The 15,433-nt window shown below is 47.7% G+C and overlaps 2 protein-coding genes across 2 annotated transcripts; both read right to left on the reverse strand.

Annotated features, from left to right (window-relative positions):
- Positions 1–3,787: 3,787 nt before the first annotated feature.
- Positions 3,788–4,747, reverse strand: LOC104837576 (olfactory receptor 52B2-like). Its single transcript, XM_010576783.1, has one exon. The coding sequence runs from the start codon at positions 4,745–4,747 to the stop codon at positions 3,788–3,790; it is 960 nt and encodes a 319-aa protein (XP_010575085.1).
- Positions 4,748–11,495: 6,748 nt separating this feature from the next.
- LOC104837577 (ubiquilin-2-like) lies at positions 11,496–13,220 on the reverse strand. Its single transcript, XM_010576785.1, has 2 exons — positions 12,917–13,220; positions 11,496–12,769 (listed from the first exon to the last, which is right to left on the reverse strand). Exons 1-2 carry the CDS (start codon positions 13,218–13,220, stop codon positions 11,496–11,498), a joined length of 1,578 nt encoding a protein of 525 aa, XP_010575087.1.
- Positions 13,221–15,433: the final 2,213 nt, after the last annotated feature.

Below are 15,433 nucleotides of genomic sequence, written 5' to 3' on the forward strand. Positions count from 1 at the left end.
AGCTGGGCCAGTGTTTCACCACCCTCAGCATAAAAAAATCTCTTCCTTGTATCCAGTCTGAATCTCCCCTCTTTTAGTTTAAAACTATTACCCCTTTTCCTATCACTACAGACCCTACTAAAAAGTCTGTCCCCAAAATGAGCATCTGGCAATGAGCCTCTGTGATTGATGTATCCTTAGTCTTGTTTCGAGTCCAAGACAAAACTAATGGAGATAACAAAACAAAATCATATTTTACTTTTTATAAGCACTTCCATTTGCAGCATCACTTTCCAATCAGGCTGTTCCGATGTTGCCTGCCCTGTGTGCTCCCTGGAAGATGAACTGAACCAGAGGCAGGCACTCCCAGGGCTAAACTGTCCGATATCCACAGCCAAGCCAGGCTGATGTAAACCTGGCTTTGGTTAGACACAGCCCAGAGCTGTGAGCAGAAGTATGCTGCATGACACATGTAAACTGAAACACGTCTACAGTTTGGTAACAGCTACAGAAAGTAATTATGGACTAAGTAGAAATAGGGCATCATTTATCTTAGTGTTGGCTCCAGACCTATTCCAATTTAGCAGGCATCTGGATGAGCAAGATTGCTCTCCCATGCACAGAGCTACGCACCTCACTGAGGGAGCTGGGATTGGTGTTTCTTGAAGTGTCAATAGCGTTGCAAATTAAGGGCCAGGGTTTGATTTCACCTGAGTTTTGACCTCTATTGATTCAAACCACTAGTAGAGTGGAGATGGGAGTGGATTTGCATTAATTTGCTGAAGCAGTGCTGGTCACCCAGGGACCCCAGTGATGTTTCATCACGTTGCTCCATAGGTCCAGGATCAGTGGGATCGCGCTGGTGACACCCTGCCAGGCCACCCACATACTTCACTCACTCGGGAAATGCAGGAAAACATTCCTCCTGAACATTTCTGCAGGGGCTGTTTGGTCAGTGACACAGCTGTATCTGCTGGCAATTAGACTGCCGCAGGTTCACCAGCTGAATTTAAAGGAGTTTATTGATCAGCAAAGTGTTGTTTATTCAATTTTCCAGCCATCCGGGAAAATGGGACCTTTATTATTCTCCAAAGGAGCAATCTTCAGGACAGGACACGTGTTCCTAAAACAAATCTACTGCAAAATATCAGCCCAGATTTGACACATACATGCAAAGAGATTATTGTGTTTTATATGAAGATGGCAGACATGCAGAATTTTCAGCACAAATTAAACCCAAATTAGTGGTTTGACCTAATGCAGCTCAAACATTAGAAACCAAAGCCAAACTTAGATTTGTTTTTTACCTCAAAACTATATAGAATCAGTGATTCCTGGCAAAAAGAAATTCATCATCTGTTTTACGCAGGAACCGGCAACAATGCTGTAAATGTGCCATTCATTGAGTGTTGTAGCACTAGTTTCTTTCTCCCTGGCAGCTTTTGTGACTGTCCTGGATCATCTTCACAGCAATTTCGCAAGGTTAGGAACCAAGTGAGACTTGATTGGTTTTGGAACTGAGATGGTTTCTTTTTTAATTATTTGTTGGGGATTTGTTGAGAGATACGTAGCAAAACAAGGAATGTCAAGATCTGCACCAACAGAAAAGATATTAAGTGCTAAAACAAGAGTTTGGGGACAGTTTTCATTACAACAAATCAGGCTTAAGGCAGCTGCTGGATTTAGATGGTTTCTCAGCCACTTGTTTAGCACTGACTATCCCTTGTGCTGTAGAAAATTTTCAGAAAAAAAGCATTTCTGTGCAGTGAAGCAAGACCTAGGCAGCAGAACAGATGCACTTTAAAGGCTCTTTAGATATCTTTCTTCAACAGCCAAGATCTGAGGTGCCTTCAGAGACTTTTGAGGATCTAAGTCAATCTACATTAGCTGTGGTTTTGGTCCTTCCTATTTTGTATATGACCACTGACTGCCAGTTGTCTGATCCACTCTGTGGGCATCAGAGGCAAGTGCATCACAGCTTCAGACTAGTTGAGGCAGAAAGGCACCTCTGGAGGTCATCTGGGCCAACTCCTGCTCAAGCAAGACCACCCAGAGTCAGTTGCCCAGGACCATGTCCAGACAGAGTTTGAATATCTCCAAAGATGGAGACTCCACAACCTCCCTGGGAAACCTGTGCCAGTGCTTGACAAGCCTCACAGTAAAAAGTTGTTTAGTTGTGTTTAAAAGGAATTTCCTGTATTTCAGTTTGTGCCCACGTCGTTCTACTGTATCATTGGACACCACTGGAAAGAGTCTGGTGCCCTCATCTTCATTCCTTCCTATCAAGTATTTATTTATACACATTGATAAGATTCCCCAAGCCTTTTCCTCTCCAGGCTGAACAGTCCCAGCGCTCTCAGCCTCTACTCACAGGAGAGGTACTCCAGTCCCTTCATCATCTTGGTGGCCCTTTGCTGGACTCAGTCCAGTATGTCCATGTGTCTCTTGTACTGGGAAGCCCAGAAATGGACACGGTACTCCAGGCATGGCCTCACCAGTGCTGAGCAAAGGGGAAGGATCCTCTCCATCACTGGTCTTCCTGTTTGCAACCACAGCAGAGACTGACACTTCTAGAGCCAAACGTACAGCTGGAATGCCTGATCTGATGCCTCTGAAGAATCCCCCCCTCTATTATAACCTATCATTTTATTAAAAAATAAATGATTTCAGGTGTACTTTCGGGAATAGTTTTTCACCTGCATGTTTACTCAAAGTATGGTGTCGTGGTTTAACCCCAGCCAGCAACTAAGCACCACGCAGCCACTCACTCACTCCCCCCCCATCCAGTGGGATGGGGGAGAAAATCAGGAAAAGAAGTAAAACTCCTGGGTTGAGATAAGAACGATTTAATAGAACAGAAAAGAAGAGACTAATAATGATAATGATAACACTAATAAAATGACAACAGTAGTAATAAAAGGATTGAAATGTACAAATGATGCGCAGGGCAACTGCTCACCACCCGCCGACTGACACCCAGCCAGTCCCCAAGCGGCGAAAAACCCTGCCCCCCCCTTCCCAGTTCCTAAACTAGATGGGACGTCACATGGTATGGAATACACTGTTGGCCAGTTTGGGTCAGGTGCCCTGGCTGGGCCTGAGAAGCTGAAAAATCCTTGACTCTAGTCTAAACACTACTGAGCAACAACTGAAAACATCAGTGTTATCAACATTCTTCACATACTGAACTCAAAACATAGCACTGTACCAGCTACTAGTAAGACAGTTAACTACATCCCAGCTGAAACCAGGACATATGGTCAAATAATATAGTTAAGAAATAAAGAGACCCCATGCATGCTAACATGCAACACTTGCTTTTATTTCTGTGTTATTCCTTTTGGAGACTTTTTCAATACTATGAATTTTAATAAAGAAACAATTCCAAAATGAACTCCATTACACACCTGTGATTCAGAAGAACCAGTTGATTACATTTCTTTTCACCTGACTACAGAGAAAACTGCTGAGATGTAGATTTATTGTCACATTACAGTGAAAGCTGCCTGCCTCCACCTTGTAGGGGATTTCCCACAAGTGACCCCACAAGTTCCCACAAGGGGTAGGTTCTCCTTTCTTTGATCACTCTCCTTCCACCGCCCATTAGAGATCCTGACTTTTGTCTTTGTCTTACATTTTCTACAAAGTGTTGGGGAAAGTGATGCGGGGATGTTGGGTGTTCTGTATTTGACTGTGATAGCAGAAGACTTAGGCATGCTGCGTGAAACAGTACAAAGAGACTATTTGGGGTGGGGAGGTTGGAGTCCCACCAAGGTGTTCATCACTTTCTGATAGCGACATCTCACTCTTATCCTTGCAGCAAATGACTCTTGGGGCAGATGAACACTTTCACGACCTTCTTTTTTATCTGTTGTGTCCGCGCACCATACACCACAGGGTTCAGCAGCGGGGGGAAGAGCACATACAGGTTGGCCAGTATAATGTGGACATGGTGGGGGATTTCTTGACCAAAGCGGTGTGTTAGAACAGTGAAGAAAGCAGGAATATAAAAAAGTAATATAACACAGACATGAGAGCCACAGGTGTTGAAAGCCTTGTGACGGGCAGTCCTAGAAGGGAGTCTGAATAATGCCAGAAGAATTAAGATGTAGGAGACAGCAATGAGTACAACATCTACCACTACTGCTGCAAAAGGCACTGCAAGGCCATACAAAATATTGATGGAGATGTCGGCACAGGCCAGCCGGGCGATGCCCATGTGCTCGCAGTAGGTGTGCGGGATGACGTTGTGCCCACAGAATGGCAGCCTTTTCAGAAGAAATATACACGGGAAAATGATGCAGAAACTTCTCAGCAAAGCCACCAGCCCAGTTTTGACAACGGCTGACTGGGTCAGCACTGCCGCATACCGCAAGGGGTAACAGATGGCAACAAACCGATCAAATGCCATGGCCAGCAGGATCACCGACTCTGCCGAGAAGCTGAAATGCAGGAAGAACATCTGGGTCAGGCAGGCGCCAAAGGAAATCTCGCCGGCACTGAACCAGAACAGAGCCAGCATCTTGGGCACAGTCGTGGTTGACAGCATCAGGTCAACAATGGCCAGCATGGACAGGAAGAGGTACATGGGCTGGTGGAGGCTACGTTCAGTCCTTATGACAAACAACATGACACCATTTCCTAGCAGGCCCGCCAGATACATGGAGCAGAACGGGATCGAGATCCAGATGTGTGACTTCTCCATGCCTGGGATGCCAGCCAGGATGAACGTTGCTGGTGTCATGCTGGTAAGGTTGAATGGTGGCATGTTTCACCTGAAAGCAAAGGCAGAAGACACTGCAGAATGTTATTTTAGATGCTTAAGCTCTTCCATCACTACCAAATGCCTTGTATCACCTTCTCTGATCTGCTAATAGCCACAGCCAGAGGTAAGAACCCAAATTATGAAGATGCGTGGTCTGCAATGTGTTACAGCATGTACTTATACTCCTACTACGTGTAAACCGCAATGTCCAAATTTTCTCCTCATTTGATTTTAACACAATGTAAGTGTATTTTTCTTCCAAGTACTTTCACTTAGACCAGAGTGTATGGAGACAGAATCAACCTTTATTGCACAAATACCTTAAATTGAAGTTCTCTAAGTCCAGAGCAGAAGCAAGTCAGGCAACGAGAGAGGAAAGGTCAAGTGTTTGCAGGGATACACAAGATGTTCTCAGACATCAGAAACTGCAGAGGGGATAATTGGGAGTTTTAAGGTACCTGGACTCACACTAAGTTAAGAGAACAAAATTAGCCCTAGGTTTGAAGTTGGCTGCCCATGTTCCTTCCTTTTCTCCAAACTTCTCTCTCCCTTTCCTTTTGGTTCTGGGACCACTTGCTTTGAACCTCTTTTTCAGTGCAAATCCAGCCGAAATAAAATCTAACTAGGCACTTGGAAAGACCTTTGTGTCAGGGGAAAACCTGTGTGAGACGGCGTTCCCCCACCAGCCAAAGAAAGGATGCACTGCTGCCCTGGAGATGTCTAAAGAGCACTGGAGGCTGGATCAGACCCAGGCTCACACAAGTTAAAATGGTATGCAACTTTTTTTCAGCACCTTCTGCAATAACAGTCAGCTCTTAAAAATCAAAAATCAAAATAGGAGTTACCCATAATGCAGCCGAGATGAGAAAGTGACACAAGTACTTAAAAACAAAACTGTGAGGTTGCTGCATACTGAAATATTGGCTCCATGTATTAGCAGTTGTATTTTAAACAACAGATTTGATTCCCTGTTCACACTCAGTAAGAGACACAGGTCACATCTAAAATATCCTGAACCAAGAAAGTCCAAGGAGCCTGCTCCATAGAAACAAAACATGACAGTGGACTGTCTTTAAAAATAAATTTAGTCAAAATAATAACTACCTAATTCTGTAAATGATTTAAAACAATTCAGTATAAACATTGGATGAAATAAAAATATGTGATGTATTAAAAGACAAAATATTATTAATGCTGATAATATATGTATTCTATTCTGCCGTAACAAAAGCTAGTCATCTCTTGCAAAATGCAAATAAACAAGGATTCACTGCACCTGCAGGTGGGAATCTCAGTGGAACCAGGAGCTCTGCACAAGAGGAGCCTCTCAGCATTAGACCCCTTCCTCCATAATCTAATTGCCACTGTAAAACTGTATGAATACAGATACAGCTCTAAGAATGCATCTCCTACAGCTACCCCTGAGCTGTCCCTTGGATTCTTCTTTCCTAAAATCTTTTAATCCTAATCTAAACTAAAAGCTATAACCTAGAAAAAAATCACATTCCTACAGAGCTGCCTAAGGATTACAAAAGGGTCTGCACAAGTCTGTTGGGATCACTGTAGAAGGCTTCAGCTGTGAGCACCTCTGAAGCCTGCAGCTGCAAGCATCTCATCCCAGGGGGGCAGCCTCCCCCACAAATAATCAGCCTTCAGAAGAGAGGTTAGGGAAACAAAAACGGGGTGGGAGAGAAAAGTTTCCTTGGTGATTCATTGTCTTCTAACAAGAGAATGAAAATAATAGAAATATTTCTCTTGCATGGCCTGAGCACATCGGCAGCCCTCCCGAAGGAGCAAGCTGTGGGATGCTGCAGGTGACTCAGGTGAGCTGTCCACGCTGGCTTTGCCTCCCTGTAGATCACCCTGTGTGTGGTTTACTCCTGCCTGTTTGTGCTGCCCTGCTGTCTTTAACTCAGCAACCCCAGCTCTCAAAAATACATAATCTCTATTAGAGAGTGGCTGATCTCACAGGTCAGCGAGGGGAGGCTCTTCACACGATTGTTGTCAATCAGGAATTTGGCACCTCTGCACCAGACTCTCAACGTCCTAGAGATACTTCTGGCCCCGAATCCACAACACAAAGAGCTCACCCGATCCCTGACCTTAAGAGGAACGTGTGTCCCTGGCTGCGCTGCAGGCAGGGGCTGCAGTGCCGAAGCCAGAGTGGTGGGGGGCACTTGTACCTCTCTGCAGGATCCCAGGGAATGGAGGAATCGCCGTACCCTGCTCAGCAGCTCCGTAAGAGCCCTCCAGCTGAGGAGACGTGCCCTGGGATGTCGTCCCCCCAATCCTCCAGCCCCACCTTTGCACCACACACACATTATAAGCTTATCGCTCTCTGCAGACACACTCGCAGGTCCCCAATGTGTGGCTCTGTGTCTGCCCTGCCTCCCTTCCCACCAACTGCACAATTATACCCGCGCTGCTTTGCACCTCCTGTCCTCGGGGCCCTGGTTGGACTGACGTGATGTAGCTGCAGGTTGTGGCAAGACATAGTCAAGCTTTGGAAAAACAGGCGTCCTAAAAAAAGCAGTCTGACTTATCAAAAGTGCCGAGCATCCAGACGTACAAACTCGATGCAATTACTTTTGCAAATATCTTAGCATATAAGTATAAATAGCAATCCATGTTTTGAATAGATTATTGAGCATGATACATAACGGTCTTGGTGATTAATGCAATAAAAGGAATTTGGAAGAGTTTCCCCATAGCAATGAGAGCAGCAGTCTGTGGGCTTCGCTTGCTCCAGGGGCTGGAAGGAAGAGTTTGGGGCTTAGGAGCCCTCCTTGGATGAATGACTGGACACTGCCCCCAGTTCCCAGGTCAGTCAGTGACCACCCCTCCCTTCAGCCCCTCAGGAATCTCACCATACATAGGGCTAGAAATAAATTAGCCTGTAGAAACTATTTTCTGCAGGCTGAATCATTTCAGTACAAATTAACCTCCGAGCAGAGGCAGCTGTGGATGTCACAGGCTCAGCAGCACACCCACACCTGAAGAAACACAGGAAGATTTTGACCATAAAAAAATAATTCCACAAGAGCAATTGTGGAGCACAGCATTCAACACACATAAAACCCACAAGGCTCAAGTCCCACTGTGCTAAGGCTTGTTTAGGATTGCTACACAAAGTAAGACACAATGCCTGGCTGTGTCAGAACTCAGGGCCAGTAGAGGTTGCCCAGAGAGCTGCAGGATGGATCGATGCTGCAGTGGCTTCGCTGCTTCAGGCACCTAGAAAAGCACAGTTAGTGCTATTAAGGGTGACACTGGTCAGAAGATATTCATTGCCTTGGCCAGGCTGGAGAGGTGTGCCTGGAATTGTCCACTGCTGCTGCCTGTGCCAGGGAAGGAGCCAGTGCCAGGGAACACGGGTGGGCACTGAAGCTCAGCCATCTGTACAAATAGGTGATACAGCTTTTCCCAGGGAGGTTGCAGCCAGCAGACTTTCGAATGATGCCTGGGTGCAGGAGCTGGCAGCACCCAGGGCTGGATCAGCCCCCTGATTTGGAGGGTGGTGAGCATCCCGGACATGGGCTATTCTGTGCCTGCCAGGCCCCCAGCAGTGCTGGGCAGACCGGGCAGCCCACACGCGGCCACTGCAAGTGGGAGAGGCAGGAACAGCCTTAGAATGGAAAGCCCACCTGAAATCTGGCTTCTCTTTCCCACTTGGCAGGGACTCTCACCAGCAAGTCCCCCTAACAGCAACATCCAAACATGAAATGCTCGTCACTGCAGCTTGCTTGTTCCATGCTGGGAGGCCCAGAGTCCCCCTTGGAGCTGTTTAGCCTTAATTTCACAAGATGAGATGAGAAAGAGGGTCAGCGATCACAGGCCATGCCTCACAGCCTTGGGGAGAGGGGCTTGGGGGATAAATCTCTAGGGAGATGCAGAATCCGGGCTGTTTTTCTCCATGTGCTGGTGCACTGAAGGCAGAGATAACATCTCATTTTACAAACCCTACCACCTATATCTTCAGGTGCCCAGGCACCTTTAAAAAAAGCCCAGCTCCCAGGGATGAGGACCAGCTTGCTAACAAGTTAGATACCTAAAGCTTATCAGCCCAGCTGCCTCCATGGACAAGGAGAAGAGAGAAGGATGTGAAAGCAGTGGCAGAGCTCATGCTGTCCTGCAAGCACAGAAGGTCCTTACACTCCCCACTACACAGACTTCAAGGGACCACAGTCCTCCAGCAACTGCCAAATCACACCAAAAAATCCCATACAGAAGCTGAGCAAAGCCAGGAGGTTATTTTTGTGGGAAAAAATATCTACATTCAGTGATTTCTTCATGTGTCATGAGTTCCTCCCAGGTTTACCAAAATATTTATAAGGAAAAAAGTTAAAAGGAGTTTAAAGTGGCAAATTATTTTAGCACTTTTTTGCAACTGAAACCTTAAAACTGCTTGAATTTGGAACAGAAGCATTTTAAAGAAATACTTGGTTCCACCAATCGTTTGTGTGTACATGCTCCATTGATTTTTAACGCACTTTCTAAGATGCCCTATTCTCTTCCTCCTCATCTCCAGCCACTGATCTAGAGGGACACAGGTGTCTTGTAGGTCCTGTGTCACAACTGCCAGCCCCCTGTGGATGTCTCAGATGCCCAAGGGCATCTCCAGTAGTGCTGGGCTCCTCTGCATGAGAGAGGAGCCATGCCAAGATCTCCACTGGCTGCAGCAGGAGGCTGGATGCACAATTCACATCTAGATCCTTACATTTTGCTGCCTACCACCCACACATGTCTCACTCCAGCATCAGCCTTGGACAAACAGCCCAGCACAGGTCACATAGGCTCTGCACACATGTTCAGCCTCATATGACTTCAGGGGCAGACTTTGTCATCTGAGTCTTTGAGCATGGCCCCAAGCAGAGGCGTTTCACAGCAGCACAATCCTGATGCATCAGTGGCAGTTTTAACCACCGGGGAAGTTTGCAAAGTCTTGACATGGTGCAGCTAACACACTCCTCAGGCCACAGCTGCTGCATGGAGAACCCAACGAACTATGATCATCACCCCCGGGAAAAACTACATCCCTGTGGCTGAGGGGAAAGGGCAGGGCTGAAGCTTTTGTCCATCAGTAAACAGAGGACATGACTAAGATCAGCTTGTCAACTGCTGCCAGAGACTAATGCTGTCATGGGGAATTAGCTTTATCCCAGCAGGTCAGATGAAGCACGGCTGCTGGCACGTGCATAGTCCCACACGAGGTCTGCTGTGAGGGAGGGGCATTTTCCAGCCACAGTCTATTGAGCACCAAGCCCATCTCCCCAGGACCAATCCTCCAGTCACCTCCAGAATGGTGAAAAAAGGAGAAAGAAGGAACAAGATGCAAAATAACAAGCAGAAAGAGGACACAAAAAGTCTGAATTTGGCATAAGAAGAACGGCTAAAGAACCATAAATAGGGAAGGTGGAGGAGGAGGTGAAAGAAACAGGTAGAAAACCTCACTGGACATACTGTAAGGGAAGGATGCTGGGAAAGAAAATGCTTGTGGAAGGAATGAGTGGGAAACCCAGAGCAGGAAGAAGGAGTCTCAGAGCTCGGGTGGCAGGGCAGAGGGGACGGGTGAGGAGCAGGAAGGGAGGGATGTGATGGGACTGGTGGAAAACTGGACAGAGGGGCCAAAGGAAGGGGGTCTGGGCTGATCCTGACCTTGTTCACACCAGGCAGGGTTGGGAGAAGGGAAGAAGGTCCAGAGGAGCACAGCCAGCCCCAGTTGCTCCATCTCCCCTGCGGCAGCAGCAGGGCTGGCCAGGACGTTGTTTTGAGACATTACAGGCAGCTCTGCAGCAGCAAACCTTGAATGCCTAAATCACTTATCAGAGCTTGTGTTACAGAGACAAGGCTTTGAAGAGCATTATGGCTGCATATGGCACAACCCTGTTCACAGCCTCCGACTCACACACAGCAAAGCAAAGGGGACAAGACTTGCAAAGACACTCAGCTCTGGTCCTGAGGAAGGGTCTGGAGAAGATACCTTAATCCCTGGTCGTGTGTGTGACATTGAGCAAAGCACAAAGGGTTTAGGATTTGCTAATGGGAGAAGCTCTGAACTGGTGCATGAAACTAAAAACTTCTGTGCACCAATAGGGGGGTAAAAACCAATTGTGAACATATTCAGGATGAAAATCTGACTTACAGCCATCACTGATGGTTACCATAACCCTCATGGACTTCACTCCTATAGGAGAAGCAGTGGCAGAAATGACAGATTGACTTTCAAAACAGCATTTGCTCAGTTGAGGAAAGCCTGATGCCCACAGTGACAGGAATGAGATGGCTCAGATACTCCCTGCCTCTCTTCTGTAGGGCCAGATTTAAAAAAAAAAAGCAGCTGTGCCACTGTTTGTTTTGGAGTCCAAATGGGACGCAAGCTTATTTATCATCTGGTCTTCAGCATCTCTGGATCTCAGTTCCTAACCTGTAAAAAAGCACATTTTCCCTCTCTGGTGTCTTTTCTTGGCATGTTTTTTCCCTGCATACACACCTGGATCACAGACTATCTGTAAAGGGGTAGCACCACATTCAGATAGGGCCTGCCCTCACAGTTTCACAACAAAGGTCCCCATGTCTACTGTTTTTGAATGCAATAAATCCTTTCAGGCAAGGGAAATTAATTCTCAGAGGTGGAAGAATGCTACAGCACACAACTTCTTAATATGCACCCTGCTGCTTTTAGTATGTGATGAGACTGAAATACAATCATCAACAAATGAGGTACTGTAACTGGTTCATTTGGACAAACCAGTTACGGTATCTTGTTTGATGATGGTGCTTTTGCCAGTGTCTCCACTGCTGCATTTATGTCTCCTTCTGCCTCAATCAGTGCCTGCAAGTTTGCACTTTGGTCCTGGAAGCCCATGGCACTGAGCTGCTCCATTTGTCTCTTAAATCTGGTCTGTGGCGCCTCCTCATCCATCTCCACCTGATCTTCTGCTTCATCCTCATCTGACACCAAAATTGCATCATCCTCAGACTCACTGCTTTGTGCCGAGTCATCCATGCTTTCCAGATCCACATTTGAGTCCTCCAAACTAAGTAAAAAATCTGGTACTTCTGTTGAGAGGGTTTGTAATCCCAGCTGGACCTGTAGCAACGCCTGCAGCGCTCTGGGGTTTCTCAGCAGGGATGAAATCTCAGCATTCTCCATTGCCGGTGGCAGCTGCTGTGCCTGTTGATCTTGAGGTGGAGAATTTCCATCACTTGATATATGAGCACTATTCAGCAGTGTTTGTGCTGGGCTGTTGGGGTTCATTAATGCACTCTCCAGGTTGTGCATGAGTTCTGGGTTTCCTGTTAGCTGCTGAACCATGCTCTGAACCTCCCCTGAGTTGGGTACCACCGTACCTGCTGCAGGACCCAAACTCAGCAAGGCAAAATGGTTGCCCACGCTGCTGCTGGCAAATTGGCCATCATAGTCATCTGCATTATCACTGTCTCTGTTGGACCACGGATCCCAAGGGTTGGGTAATGGCCTCCGGTTTTCAGTATGGGCTGGTAGCCTGGCTCCACTCGGGGGTGGGTTACTGTCCAAGGAAGCAAATGGGTTGCTGCCCAGCTGTGCCTGCACATTATCCAAGATGGGCTCCTCAATTTCCCTGTACAGCTGCTCCAGAGCTGTGTACCCACCAGGGATGCTTTCGAGGTTGTTCATGGCCAAGTCGTGGTTCCTTATCATCTCTTGCATTACAGCAGGACTCCTGCAGGCCTCTAACATTTCTCTGATAGTATGTGGGTTGGTAAGAATCTGACTGATCTCGGGATTTTCTTCAGCCAGCTGCTGCATCTGAGGGTTGGACATGATGAGATCCCTGACAAGATCAGCACTGTCAAGGACATTCTGCACAAAGGTGCTCTGCACCATCTCGCTTATCAAGCTCTGCATGGACACATCTTGTTCTTGAATGCTATTCACCAAGTCCAACATGTCTGTTGAGTCCAGGCCTAGGAGATGTGCACCTGTCATCCCAAGGAGGAACCCTAGCAAAAATGCATTGTTGTTGATGGTGTTCAGATCCAGGCCTGAACTGAGGATCCTAGACAAGAGGTTCTCCATGGTCTGGGCCACTATTTTCTGGCTGGAGGTCAACAGCTCGGACAAGTTATGATGGATCAAGCATGGGTTTTGCAGATCACCTATGCTTCCCAAGTAGAATAAATTGGAATTACTGTGGCTGGGAGGTGGCATCAGGGTGGTCGTTCTTCCTTGATCTGTCAGGCTGTCCTGTGGTTTCTTTTGGGACCTGATGACCACGTGGATGCTGACCCCACTGTGAACTCCGTGCTGGCTCAAAGTCTCTTGATCCTTGAGGATTTTCCCAGCAAATATCAGGACCAGCAGATCAGGGGGTGTTTTGAAACGCTTGGCAACTTCTTCCTTAAGCTCCTGGATGGTGCTGCTCTGAGCAACCTCAAACTGCTCCTTCTGCTTGAGGGTCTTCACAGTGATTTTGATGATATTTGAAGAATCCATGGTGACAAAAGGTTGACTAGTCTCCACTGCCCCTTTGCTTTTGGACACGGTGGCTCTGAGACCAGGACTGCGCTTTGGTCTGTTGAAAAGCAGAGGTGCTGGCAGAAGGTGGGAAGCAACAGGGGGCAATGGCTGCCAGGTGAAACAGGGGGGTGGCTGTTGCCCCTGCTATGGTGACAGCTGCGGGGAGGGAGAAGTGACACAGGGACAAGGACTGCCTCTCCCTGCAGGGCAGACCAAATGCACATACCAGCCAGATGTTGCACAGCTGCTCTGCTCGCTCACCGCCCAAGCAGTCCCCCCATGTTCCTTGTCCCGCTGTGGCCTCCTGCCCACATAGAATTGCCATGCAGCTGTCCCTGTGCTATGACATCTCCACTGATGTCAGAGTGAGCAGCAATGGCCTGGGGAGGGGGCACCTCCCTTGGAGCTGAGCTCAGGCTTCCTCGCTTCCACAGTCCCCAGCCAACCTAGTCCCTGGGGCACAGGGAGGACCATGACATGGGAAAATCCGGGAAATCTGGAAAATTTGTACCAAATAACTTCCACTCTCCACATGGCCCTATATATATGGGTATAGTCACTGCTGGAAAATCTACTGTTGCTCTCATGAGCTTCTCACAGCAGTTAATTATTCTCATTATTCAAAATAAGGCTTTTATTTCTAATCAGAAATTGTTTGTCTTCATTTTCCATTCATTCAAATTCATCCTTCTCAAGGGCATTACAATGATCCATAGCATCAGATGTTTTCTCCTGAGACTTCCACCCTGCAATGAAGATGCTTCTACAACTCTTTAAAAATTAATATGTTTTGCACCCTTCATAGATCAAGAATTTTCTCCAGCACTTGAATAATATGTCTGTTCTGTCTCCCTCCTCTCCAGACTTTTGCTATCTCTTAAACCACCGACTCCAAACCAGAGGGCAGGATTGCAGCACTGCTCTCACCATGAGTAAGCCCACCCCCTCACTGCACTGCATGACTGACATTAGCCTGCTCCCCCCTAGCAATTTGTTTTAAGGCTAAAACAGGCTGTGGATTACTACAAGCCCCAGATATGTCAGCCAGGCCAAAAGCCACCGGCTTATCCTCCACTGAGCCCAGCAATAGGTGTTTTTTTAGAGATCTTTAAAATGTCTCTGGTCAGATGTGCTTTATTCCCTGAGCTCGTGTTGCGCAAGACAGAGCAACCCCTGGGGTACACCCCAGCCCTCAAGAGGCTGCACTAAAGCACTCCTAACAGCCACGAATTGCCAGAACAGACGTCTGGATCCAGTCCTCTTCTCTGCACTTACCTGCTGCTCTGGGAGGGTTTGCTGCTGCCCATTTCTGCCTTCAGCTAGGGCAGTGCAGTTTCAACACACAGTGCCACTGACCACCAGCGAGATTGTTCTCCTGTCTTTGTTAGCCAGCAGGTTCACTGCTGCAGGTTTTTCAGATGAAATGTCTCCTTCCACATTAACCACAGCACATGCCACAACTAACCTGTGGGCACACACATAGGAAGCCACTGCACAAATGCAAACATCAAAACTTCTTGTTTGCAAACCATCAAAATGTTGATGTCTGCAAACCACTTCAGCTGGCGGTGCGGTGCCACACTGCAGCTCTGGAGCAGACTGGATTTAGGGCACGAGCAAAAGCCGAGTGCGTCTGCCCCTGCCTCTCTGTGCCAGCCTCAGAGCCCTCCCCTGCTTGGAGGGGAAACCTTCGGGAGGGGGACAATGTCCTCCACTCCTGCCCTCCCACCCCTGCCCGTGCACTGCAAATAGCGACTGCACCACAAGGCTGCATTTCATCCCTCTTCTTCCCACCAGCACAGACATCTGGGTGGGAAGATGCTGTGACAGCCCACAAAAGGCAGAGTGTTCCTCACCTGCTTTATACATCATGTAAGAAAAGCCCATCTGGCCTCTGGGGCTGGTGGGCACCACTGAGGGGGGCCACCCCAGTGGTCCCTGAGAAAGGCATGTCTGAGAGGAGCCGTCCCAGTCAGCTGTGAGGAGAGCAAAGCATCTACACAGGGCAGGGCACAGAGCAGGACGGTGCCAGGGTGGAAATCACTGACCACAGGCTTTTGCTGTGCAGGTGGCTCCTCTGAGCTGGCCCTGGGCATCTGCAGCCCAGGTGGGCTGAGCGGAGGGAGCAAGGGTCTCTGCGTGTAGATTGTCTTGTATTTGTCCTTCCAGACAAAAGCTGTTCCTGCTGT

Source organism: Haliaeetus leucocephalus, unplaced genomic scaffold (assembly GCF_000737465.1).
Source record: "Haliaeetus leucocephalus isolate CR32 unplaced genomic scaffold, Haliaeetus_leucocephalus-4.0 Scaffold536, whole genome shotgun sequence".
In the NCBI taxonomy this organism is placed as follows: domain Eukaryota; kingdom Metazoa; phylum Chordata; class Aves; order Accipitriformes; family Accipitridae; genus Haliaeetus; species Haliaeetus leucocephalus.

Bases quoted from the DNA above. Each gene is read 5' to 3' on its own strand.
- LOC104837576 (XM_010576783.1), bottom strand. From the start codon at position 4,747: ATGCCACCATTCAACCTTACCAGCATGACACCAGCAACGTTCATCCTG.
- LOC104837577 (XM_010576785.1), bottom strand. From the start codon at position 13,220: ATGGATTCTTCAAATATCATCAAAATCACTGTGAAGACCCTCAAGCAG. The intron at 12,770-12,916 runs GTAATTCCAATT...TCCTCAGTTCAG, and splicing joins GATGCCACCTCCCAGCCACA to GCCTGGATCTGAACACCATC.